The sequence below is a fragment of the Egretta garzetta genome, unplaced genomic scaffold (assembly GCF_000687185.1).
Source record: "Egretta garzetta isolate BGI_Z169 unplaced genomic scaffold, ASM68718v1 scaffold233, whole genome shotgun sequence".
Classification (NCBI taxonomy): Eukaryota; Metazoa; Chordata; class Aves; order Pelecaniformes; family Ardeidae; genus Egretta; species Egretta garzetta.
Genome location: NW_009259194.1, coordinates 356,758 through 366,714, shown reverse-complemented (window position 1 = coordinate 366,714; position 9,957 = coordinate 356,758). Strand labels below are relative to the sequence as shown.

General features: G+C 52.3%; 1 protein-coding gene across 1 annotated transcript; it reads left to right on the top strand.

The window, feature by feature from the left end:
* Positions 1-165: 165 nt before the first annotated feature.
* NKX3-1 (NK3 homeobox 1) lies at positions 166-8,397 on the top strand. Its single transcript, XM_009635803.2, has 2 exons — positions 166-4,092; positions 6,055-8,397. The coding sequence occupies exons 1-2, from the start codon at positions 3,744-3,746 to the stop codon at positions 6,462-6,464; spliced, it is 759 nt and encodes a 252-aa protein (XP_009634098.2). The 5' UTR covers positions 166-3,743; the 3' UTR covers positions 6,465-8,397.
* Positions 8,398-9,957: the final 1,560 nt, after the last annotated feature.

Genomic DNA, 9,957 nt, shown 5'->3' with positions numbered 1-9,957 from the left:
ATATATATATATTTTTATGAAATGCAGGAGGGCTGAATGCCATTGCGGTTTCCCGGGGCAGATCAAAGGGGAGCACAGCCACATCCCAAACAGGCGGCACGAATCCACGGCCTCGCACTTACAGAATAAACCCAGTGAGACCCCATTAGAGGCTTTACTCATATCGAGGAGGGGGGAAAAACCCCACAAAGGTCAATGCCTACTGCCAAACGTTGGTTTAACTGGGATCTTTCCACTGTGATGCCAAGATATCCCAGCGACGGACCCAGACAGCAACCTGCACGCAGCCCCCGCTGCACGGGACAGGCAAAACCTCCCCCTCGCATCCTCCATCCCTTCTCCAGGCTGCCGCCCTCTCCTCCCTGCTCCTTTCCCAACAGCTTCTTATCCTTCCAGTGTTTGGTGAAAAGAGACTTGCAGGAGGCAATTAAGCTTTCATCTCTAATCCCACTCAGCCCCATCACTCCGGCGTTCGCTCGCTTCCCAAATGGGACATCCCTGACATCCAAATCAAACCCGAAAAACCCTCTCGGTGAGATAGCTTGCTCGCCATCCTGCCACTCCGAGGCTTTGCAGCCCCCCCGGGACCCTGGAAATGACTGGGTAGGGCTGGGTGCTGTCCCTTCTCCTCCCCTTCATCCATCCACACTCACTCAGGGATATCTCCCAAAATAAGCGGAGTCTCGGGACTCTCTCCAGGCTTCGGAGCAGCCAGGGGACTCGACAGGGTCCTTGCACTGGGAAATGCTGCTGGCATGGGGGAAAGCCCCGGCAAACAGCAGCAGCCCCAGTGCATGGGCTCACCTGCAAGTCTTAACAACACCCAGGGTTTTTCCTTGGAGGTTCAGCAACCAAATGAGGCAAATGACGTGAAACTCCCCCCGGATAAACACAGAAATCAAAGGAGGAAAGTGCTACCCTCCCCAGCTCAGAAAAAAAGCCTGAAAGTGGGAATCATGAGCACTGAAGGCATCACTTATGACCCTCCATATGTTTTGGAGGGGTTACCCTAAAGCCCAGTTCCCATAGGGTCAGGACATCCCTAAAATCCTGGTGTTTGCCGGATGTCCTCTGTCACCTGCCTCTGCAGCACATGCCAGGGCTGTTGCTTTAAACCTCCCCCGTTTCCAGCCCAAATCAGAAATCATCCACTACACCAACCACTGTAAAAAAGAGCTTTCCCAAACACACCCACATCCACAAACCAGCCCACGTTTCCCCAAAGCCTTCTCCTGGACCAAAACTCCCATCCCGGGCCAAATTACTCACTGCTTATCAGCTACGAGTTATTTTCATTGTGTGAGCCACGGATGCAGATACTGGCAATGAAGGGAGAAGAGACTTGGCCACAAAAGAGCCGTGCAGCGAGGCTGCCCAGGACAGACCGACAGACAGAGGGATCGAGCACACGGACAGCACCAGGAGATTTCACTAATAGTTACGGTAAAGCTGCTCTATTTGCAGGAAAATGCTAAATTGAAATGAAATGATCCCCCTGGAAGGAAGGGAACTGCCCAGCTTCTGGGGAGAGAAACCCTTCTGCTGGGTCTTCCATCTTCGTGTTAGAGCCCAAAATAGCTGGGATGGAGGACAGGGCTGAGCCCCTGGGTGTGCGGCGGGGGGACAAGCACGTGCTGAGCTCCCACATCAGCAAGGGCAGCCTAAAACTGGCAGGGGTAGGGTGTCTGCAAGTGGGAAAATTGGGTCCCAAATTGGGCATGGAATGCCCCTAGGGAGCCGGCACGGCTTCCGGACCCGAGCGAGCATCCCCGCGCAGTGCTGTGCTGGCAGTCACGCCCGACATGCCTTTGGGCAACATGCCTTTGGGCAAGCCCTGGTCCTGCCAGGGGACCCACCGGTGTCCCTCGGAGCTCCCCCACCCATCCCAATTCCCCCCTGGGCAGCACAGTGGGATCCAGATTAAGCACTGGAGCAGTCAGGCAGGGAGCCGTGGGGCAGCCCCCCCACCCAGCCACCCACCCAGCGTGGCCGCAGCAGCACCTTACGCCAGCTCCTGATCTTCTCTCCAGCAGCGGAGCTGGGGGGGTTAGAGGGCCAGCAGCCGGGGCACGGCTGCAATAATACTCCTGGACTCCAATTGCTTCATAAATCTTCCCAGATTCCCTTTCTCGGACTACGGGAGGTCAATGAGGCTGAATTATCGGAGCTACTGGAGTAGCTTCCAAGCACGCAGTGAATATTTTCTAAGCCAGGAGCAGCAGCAGGTTAAAGAATGAGAGGAAAAGGCAGGTTAAAAGCAGGGCTTGGGGCACGTCTGTACAACCCGCTGTGGGCTTCAGGCTGCGGTAACCAAACACCCTCCTATAAAATCAACAAAGTCCTCAGGGGATTTCAAGGAAATCTATTGTTTCCCTTTTTAAGGTTAAAAAACCCCCCATGCCTGGGCTTTTCAGCTGAGGACAAGGGGCTGGGTTTGAGTGAAGGCTTTAGGAATAGAAGAGGTGATCGATGCTATGTTATTCCGACAGCAAAAGGAGCCTGCAGACAGCAGGGCTATACAGACAGGTCACCGTATATATATATACATTGCTCAGAGGGTGCCTGTAGTTCCCAGGGATGCTGCCCATCGGCAGCGGCGGAGCTGAATCCTGCTCCCACGGGGGTTTCCCCACCAGATTGCTTTGCCTTATGAGATGGGGCAAGGTGATTTTTTCATCATGGGCTGCCCACACCTGGGAGGGGGTCACGGCTGTTTGGGGGGCAAGCAGGGAGTTGTTTTCCAAACAGAAACTCTAGAAGAACAACTACAAATAAAGTGGATACTCCAAAAAAAAAAAAAATCTGGTATAACAGAGAGCTGCACTCGTGGTTTTTGCTTGGAATGGGGAAGGTTTTGCTCCTTTTGGGTGCCTTTGAACACAGGGCCTTGCAGGATGGTGTATTAAATAAATGCTGTCCCATTCCACAGCTGGTGGAGGAATTAGTCTCAGGTTTAGGCTTAAATTTTCATGTGAACCCTCTGCCCCTTTCTGTGCCAGTGTTTGCCTTTAGAGCAGCTCTCCCTGTCTGTTATATCTTAAATTTCATTTTAAAGCCCTCGTTAGAGCAGTTTTGCAAAGCTGATGAACAGGTCTGACGTTTTCCCCCCGTTTTTCAACAAACTGAAGGTGCATCAAAATGCAGGGGTTTGAAGAAAACCCTCAAATCCCTCAAAATACAAAAAACAACCCCTCCAATCCTTTTATTTTCTTCGCTTTTTTTTCCCCCTGAAAACAGCAGATTCCCAAAGAGCTCTAGGGATTATCCCAGGACATAAATCATTTCCCTAACCAGGAGCAGTCAGGGCACCAGCTCACTGGGGACGCAGAATCTGTCCCCTCGCAGAGCGTCCCGCCAAGGCAGCGATGCTGCTCCCCCCTCCTCTCCCCAAAACACCCACCCTGGGGGCATTTGGATCCCCAAAAGGATGAATCCGCTTAAGGCATCCTTCTCTCCTCGTAAAAGCTTGGGGGTGATCTGCCAGCAACGGGGCAGGGGGGGGCGGGCAAAGGAAGAGGCTGAAGTTTGGCTGTGACCCCACAGATCCGTGGGGAAGGGCGTCCGGAGCGAGAGGGAGAAGCAAGCAGCCAGAAAACCGGCAGGAGCCAAGACACAACCGAAGGGCGTAGACTCCTGCCAGGGATCTCCAATCAGCCCTGGGAGGCTTGGCTGCCTGCCGTATAAATGCAGAGCCAGGAGGGTGGGAAGGCAGCGTGCCTCTGGGCAGGGAGAGGAAGAGGAGGATGAGTGCCGGGGTGCTTCCCGCAGGGAGGCAGAGAGCACCCAGCAGCACCCCAGCAGGGATGAGCTGGACCCCGACGGCAGCCCAGCAGACCATGCCCATCTCCTCCAGGCCCCGGACATCCTTCCTCATCCAAGATATCCTCTGGGATGGGGCAGAGCGGGGAGCGCGGCCGGAGAGGGACAAGAGTGGAGGATTTGGCAGCCCGGAGGACAGGGAGCCGGGGGCGGCCACGGAGGAGGGGAGCGAGGGCAGCTCGGCCCCAGGGGCTGCCCCAAGGCACCCCCCCAGGAGCCCTCGTCCCCCAGGAGCATCCCAAGGCCAAGGGACACCCCACGAGGCAGACGCAGGTAAGGGGGTGGAAGCTCCTGGCTGTGCCCCTGGCCGGGGAACGGATCAGCAATGTCTACGCTTGAGGCATCCGAGGGGCAGGATCCAGATCCGGCTGCCTCGAGCATGCCAGAGCCAAATAAGCCGTGCTTTAAATACCAGGGAGTATCTGTGCTTTAGCAGTGGGAAAGTAAGAGAAATAACAGTGTGCAAACCACTTCAGATAACTCAAAGGACCGAATCTGCCTAAAACTCTGTTTAAAGAAAGCCCAGTCGATGGATTTCTGCAAAATATTGGGAAATAGATTCATTATTATAATGCATTTATTAACTTTATGTTAATAAAGTTCCCTTTTGATGCAGAAGGTCCCCAGCAAGGGCACCCCAGGGCTGCCAGCTCAGAGGGGCAGTCTGTGCCCGTCCTTCCCGCAGCCGTCAGCGCGGTGCCGCCGCCGCAGCCCAGCTCCCGGGTGCCTCCAGTTCGGGGATGTTTCAAAAATCCCCGTGTTGAATTTGTGTCGTTTGCAGCAGGGCTCTGCCTTCCCCTTCCCGCCTGTACCACTGCACATCGCGTGGGTTATTAATAATCATCCTGCTCCCCTCGATACGCATCCAGCGCCTCTTTCTAGCATGCAATGGCTGCGTTCATCGCCGGTGGTAACAGCTCACTGCAGAAGCAACATAGCAAAAATCACACTCAAAAGCAAATTATTTTTGACCGGTGCCTCTCTCATCGCACTCACACGAGCACGGCCGGGGCTGCGGGAGGGGACTCAGCCTTTCCTTGCCCAAGCAGTCCTGGCCTGAGCCAAAAAAGCAATTTTGAACTCTCTAGCGACGGGCTCTTGCTTGCTAAGAGAGCCCTTGCCAGGGGAATTTTGGTTTTACAAGTCAATTCTATTAAAAGAAGCTTCTACATAAATGCAAGCTCAGGAACGGCCACCAGGCTGATTATTACGAAAAAACATTAAAAGCCGTTCCCAATCTCCCAGAAAGTGGCTCGTGTAAATCAGCGCAGCTCCAGGGATTTCAGCTGGACAACCATGATTTACACAAGCTGGGAATTAAGCCTCTTGTTTCTATCTTGAGCTTTATGTTCCCTGCTTCAGAAAATATACTAAGAAATTACTAAAGCAAAGAAAAAAAAAAATGACTAAAGGAAAGACAAAAAAATTGGCCTCTTTCCATCCCAAGCTGGGTAATACACAAAAAAGGAACTAACTGCATAAATAAAGCGACTTAAGAAGTTTTAACAGTCATAGGCGATGCTTCCCAGGGAGCTCAGCACCTCTCTGGGTCGTGGCTCGGGCAACCCATCAGTGCCACAAGAAATCAGTGGGCGGCAAACACCGAGATGCTGCTTTGGAGCTGTGAGCCAAGGCCAGGGCTGCAGCTCTACGTGGAAACACAGGCCTGAAGGTTTAAAAATCTGCCCCAAAATTTCTTGGCATGGCCCCGGGGTCGTGAAAGAGAAAAGGGAGGAATTTATTTTCAATGCTTTCTAACGGCAGTCTGCTTCAAGCTGCACTGATTTCCCATCTCTGAGCTGTCCTCTGTAGCTTGAGGATCAAAATTTGGTTTCTCTGGGAACCAGGATTTTCCCGTAGACACAGCAGAGAGGGGGTTTCAAAGAAGTGCCCAACAGTAGGAATTCTGCAATAAAAATCTCAAGAGCTGTAGATGCTGTAACGCACGTAACAGTACCTCGAGGGTTTAGGCAGATCCCCACCAGCACTGCAAAACATCCCTTTCTATATTATTTTAGTGCCTTGAATGCATGTTGATAGTGAATGCACGCTTACATGAAGCAAGAAGCATGATTTTGGGGAGAGAAAACTCACTTATGTGACTCTAAGATGGTATTCGCTCCATTAAATGAAAATATTTCCAAGATAATACGAGTATTTTGCTGTCTGGAAGGGAAAAAACAAGTGATTTGGGCAGTTTCCAAGGGGGTAATTCTCAGCTCTTTCCTCCCGCAGATGCCACGGTGGAGACCTACCTGTCAGACTGTGACCCCCCCCTGCAGCCCCTGCCCATCGCCCAGTGCCCCCCCAAGCAGGCGAAGCGCTCGCGGGCAGCGTTCTCCCACACCCAAGTCATCGAACTGGAGCGGAAATTCAGCCACCAAAAATACCTGTCGGCCCCCGAGCGAGCCCACTTGGCCAAAAACCTGCAGCTCACCGAGACCCAGGTGAAAATCTGGTTCCAGAACAGGAGGTATAAAACCAAGAGGAAACAGGTCGCCTCCGAAATCAGCAGACTGGACACGCAGCCGGCCGGGCCAAAAGCGGCCGAGCTCCCCGGAGCATCGCTGCTCATGCTGCGGGGCGGCTGGCAGTACCTGCCGTGCCTCTACTACTTGAACGGCTGGAGTCCCTTGTGGTGGTAACCACTTTTTTAAGCAGAAAGCAGCCTTTTCTGTTAAGATGTTGGGTTGGTTTTTTTTTTTTTAATACCGCGTCGCTCTTTCTAGCACTAAGTAGGGGAGGGAGAGCTCATTCGCAGTCATGATCAAGCATCTTCTAGTTGCCGCCCAAGCTTCCCTCGTTGCTAACAGTAAAAAAAAAAAATACCCAAAAAAAGGCCAAGGTTTTCTAAGTGTGTCATTCAGCACACTTGGCAGCATTGCTCCAGGGCTGGTCTGCAGCTGGAAAATATTGTGGGCTCTTTTGGGGGTAGAAAGCAAGGGACAGTCCAGCCCCAGAGACAGCGATCGTCCCTCTCTGCCCCTCCTAAATTGCCTGCGCCCCCCTGAAGCCTTTGCTCCTTGCTGAGATCAAGCTGGCAAAAAGCAAACTGCTGACCCCGGGCTGGCACTGATGTGGCCCCAACTTGGCCACTTGGGCCACCAGCTGTGCTACGATCTAAAAATTAGTTTTAAAAAAGGGGAAAAAAAAGCAAAAAAAAGTGCATTTCTGCCATTGATACCTTAATTGCTAAAGGTCCTAGAGGGGATGTAGAGGTCCCCCAGGATTTCTGTGTGCTGTCGGGCAGCACCGCAGCCTCCACCTGGGGCAACGTGCTTTTGGGGAGAATTAAACCCCTTTCTGCCACAAGCGCCAACAACCCGAAGCGCCCGATGGCCGCGGAGCTGCAGCCGGGGACCAGGTTTGCCAGGACGTGTGCGAAGGCGGCCGCCCTGGCCGGGATGGAGCCGCGCCAGCTCGCCCCCACCCAAACCCATCCCCCTGCCCTTCGACGGCCGAGACGCCAACGGCCTCTGCCTTAACAGCCCTGAGAAGCCAAACCAGAAAGCCTCGGAACAGGGACAATAGCGCACTGACAGATGAGTTTTGCATATCCGGGTGTTGCCGCTCTTTGAACCTTCCCGTAGAAGCTCTTTTAAAACAGCAACAGCCCAAAGCGCTCAACGCTCCCCGTCAGCTTTCAAAGCCGCAAACTCCCCGTCCGCAAGTGAAATCAGCTCGATTCCCACCGCCACGGCGTCGGGATAGCAAGAGGACGATGGACGATATCTTTACGAGCGGCTTTTTAGTGAGACGACAACGATTCGCGCTAGCAGAGTAGCAGAGATTTATTTTTTTGGTACCCAATTGTACCTAAAACTTTAGATGCCATTAAGTCTATGGGAGAAAGCGTAGAAATAAATGAGATTTCCAAGAGAGGAAACATCTCAACTGCTGTTTCTCAGCTGGTGTAAATCAGCATAGCTCCACGGGGACATATTTAATCTTCTGAAACAAAAGTACACGGAAGTTTCTTCCCCCTGAACCTCCAGAAATGTTTCTGTGGTGCCTGTTCTTTCTGAAAGAGACTTCAAAAAAATCACAGTGGTCCAATTCCCTCTGGCGGCAGGGAACTGCAGACAACTAGATAGTGTTAAGAAACTGCTTAGACCTGTCCCTTTTAACAAGATTAATTGCAAACTGATCTTTTGCCTTGCCCCTAGGTCCAGATTTTGCAAGCCAACAGGCGTAGCAAAGGCAAAGCTGCTGGGGGTGCGTGGACGGGGGAAAACTCAGGGGTAGGGAGGGCAGGGAGGGGAGAACACAGAAACCGAAACCCTTTGGGGCGGATATTCAGTTGCTCCTCGCTATCGAAGCAGCTTGCCCAATTTGGAGGACAACCAGTTGCTTTCTAGTTGGCTGAAAGTAACCCCTAATATCTTGAGATAACATTTTTTTTCTTCCAGCTCCTGCTCTCGGATGCTGCGTATCCCCCGGCCCGTCCCCTCGCAGCCGGTGCGCGGGCCAGAAGGCCATCTCCCCTCCTCTTTTGCAATGTGTTTCAAACCCAGCCCCACTCCTTATCCACTTTGCACTTTGCTTATCCTCTGCTTGGAGCAACAAAAAAAGAAAAAATAGCCCTTACGGCCTCGAAGCCAAGCCCATTTTGACAGTTCACTCCCCGCAGAGCACGCATCCCTCCTGACGGCATCGCCAGGGGGAGAAAGCCCTGCCAAAATCCCATGGGCTCAGCTGGACCCTTGGGATGCTGCTTAAATCAGTGCAGAGCCACTACATTTGCACTAAATACACTGGACGAGCAGCTCTGGCCGTCCCGGAGCTGCCCCGGATAGGGATCACGGTGCGTCCTTGGCACAGGCAGCGGAAGAGCAGCAGGGCCAGGCACGTAATGCTGAGTTGGGCTGAGAAAATGAGACATAAACTGAACTTCCCAGACATTTCTTTGGGAAAATGGTTGTGTCGTAGCCACTTCTTCTTCCCCACTCGTGGTTTACAAACGGTAAAACATCCTTGTTGCTTCAACACCTCATTCTTAACTTTGCTGGTATAAAGCAAGGCCGGTGCAAATAGTTGCTATTTTTGTACATATTTTTTTGATACTATTTTATCTGATGTGCATTGTCTTTTGGAATAAAGAGCGCAGAGTCTTTATTAAAAATAAGCTGCCTCCGTGGGTTTGTTGCCCTGGGTACGGGTTGTTCTTTTAATCCCTGTTTCTGCCACGAAACGACCGCGACTGTCCCACCAGCACTGGCTTCTCACACAAACACCATTGCAGACACAGCGCTCGGGTGAGTTTTGGGCAAGGAATTGTCCCAAGCACCAGCTCACAAGGTTTCGCAGGTGGTAAATCACTGCTCACCACTGTTTGAAGGTGCTCGGCCCCAAATGCTGCTCCGTCGCTCATCCAGCAGGTACAGAGTACCGCCAAGCATCCCCTAATCCCATTTATTATAGGTACAGAGTACTGCCGAGCATCCTCTAATCCCATTTATTATAGGTACAGAGTACCGCCAAGCATCCCCTAATCCCATTTATTATAGGTACAGAGTACTGCCGAGCACCCCCTAATCCCATTTATTATCTGATGAGCATGGAACAGGTGACTATTTCCCAAAAGTAAGAGCTTATGTAGTGCAGCACTTTCTGTATCACTCCCAAATTACCGGTAACCCCCCAATTTAAGCACAATCCCAGTGGCCTCCCAGGTTTTGCACTACAAGCACTGGTCCCAGGTTTTATTTCTGCCCCTGCCTTCCAGTCCTGCAACCGCGTCAACACAATCAGGGGCAGCACTGGGCTCCGCAGGAAGCCCATAAGAAGAAGAATTCATCCTGGGAGCGGTCAGCGTGGATGTCTCCCCCCCATACGGAGGCGGAGAGGGATCGACCTTGGGTCCCAGCCGGCCCCTGCGCACGCTCCCTCCCCTCTGCTGTTGGCAGCACCAACTTTTCCCGAATGGAAAGCAGGCTGCAATAACTACCATTATTCCCAGCTTAATTTTGGATTCTAGTAGCTTTAAAAAAAAAAAAAAAAAAAAAAAAAAAAAAGCCAAAGCAGGCATCAAGATGGCAAAATAAGATCTCAGGGGAGCTCCTATTGCCTTAGGAGGATGGTGCTGGATCCTCAGCAGCCAAACCCTCAGGCAGATGGAGCTTGCTGTGGCCTTCACCC

Bases quoted from the DNA above. Each gene is read 5' to 3' on its own strand.
- NKX3-1 (XM_009635803.2), top strand. From the start codon at position 3,744: ATGAGTGCCGGGGTGCTTCCCGCAGGGAGGCAGAGAGCACCCAGCAGC. The intron at 4,093-6,054 runs GTAAGGGGGTGG...TTCCTCCCGCAG, and splicing joins ACCCCACGAGGCAGACGCAG to ATGCCACGGTGGAGACCTAC.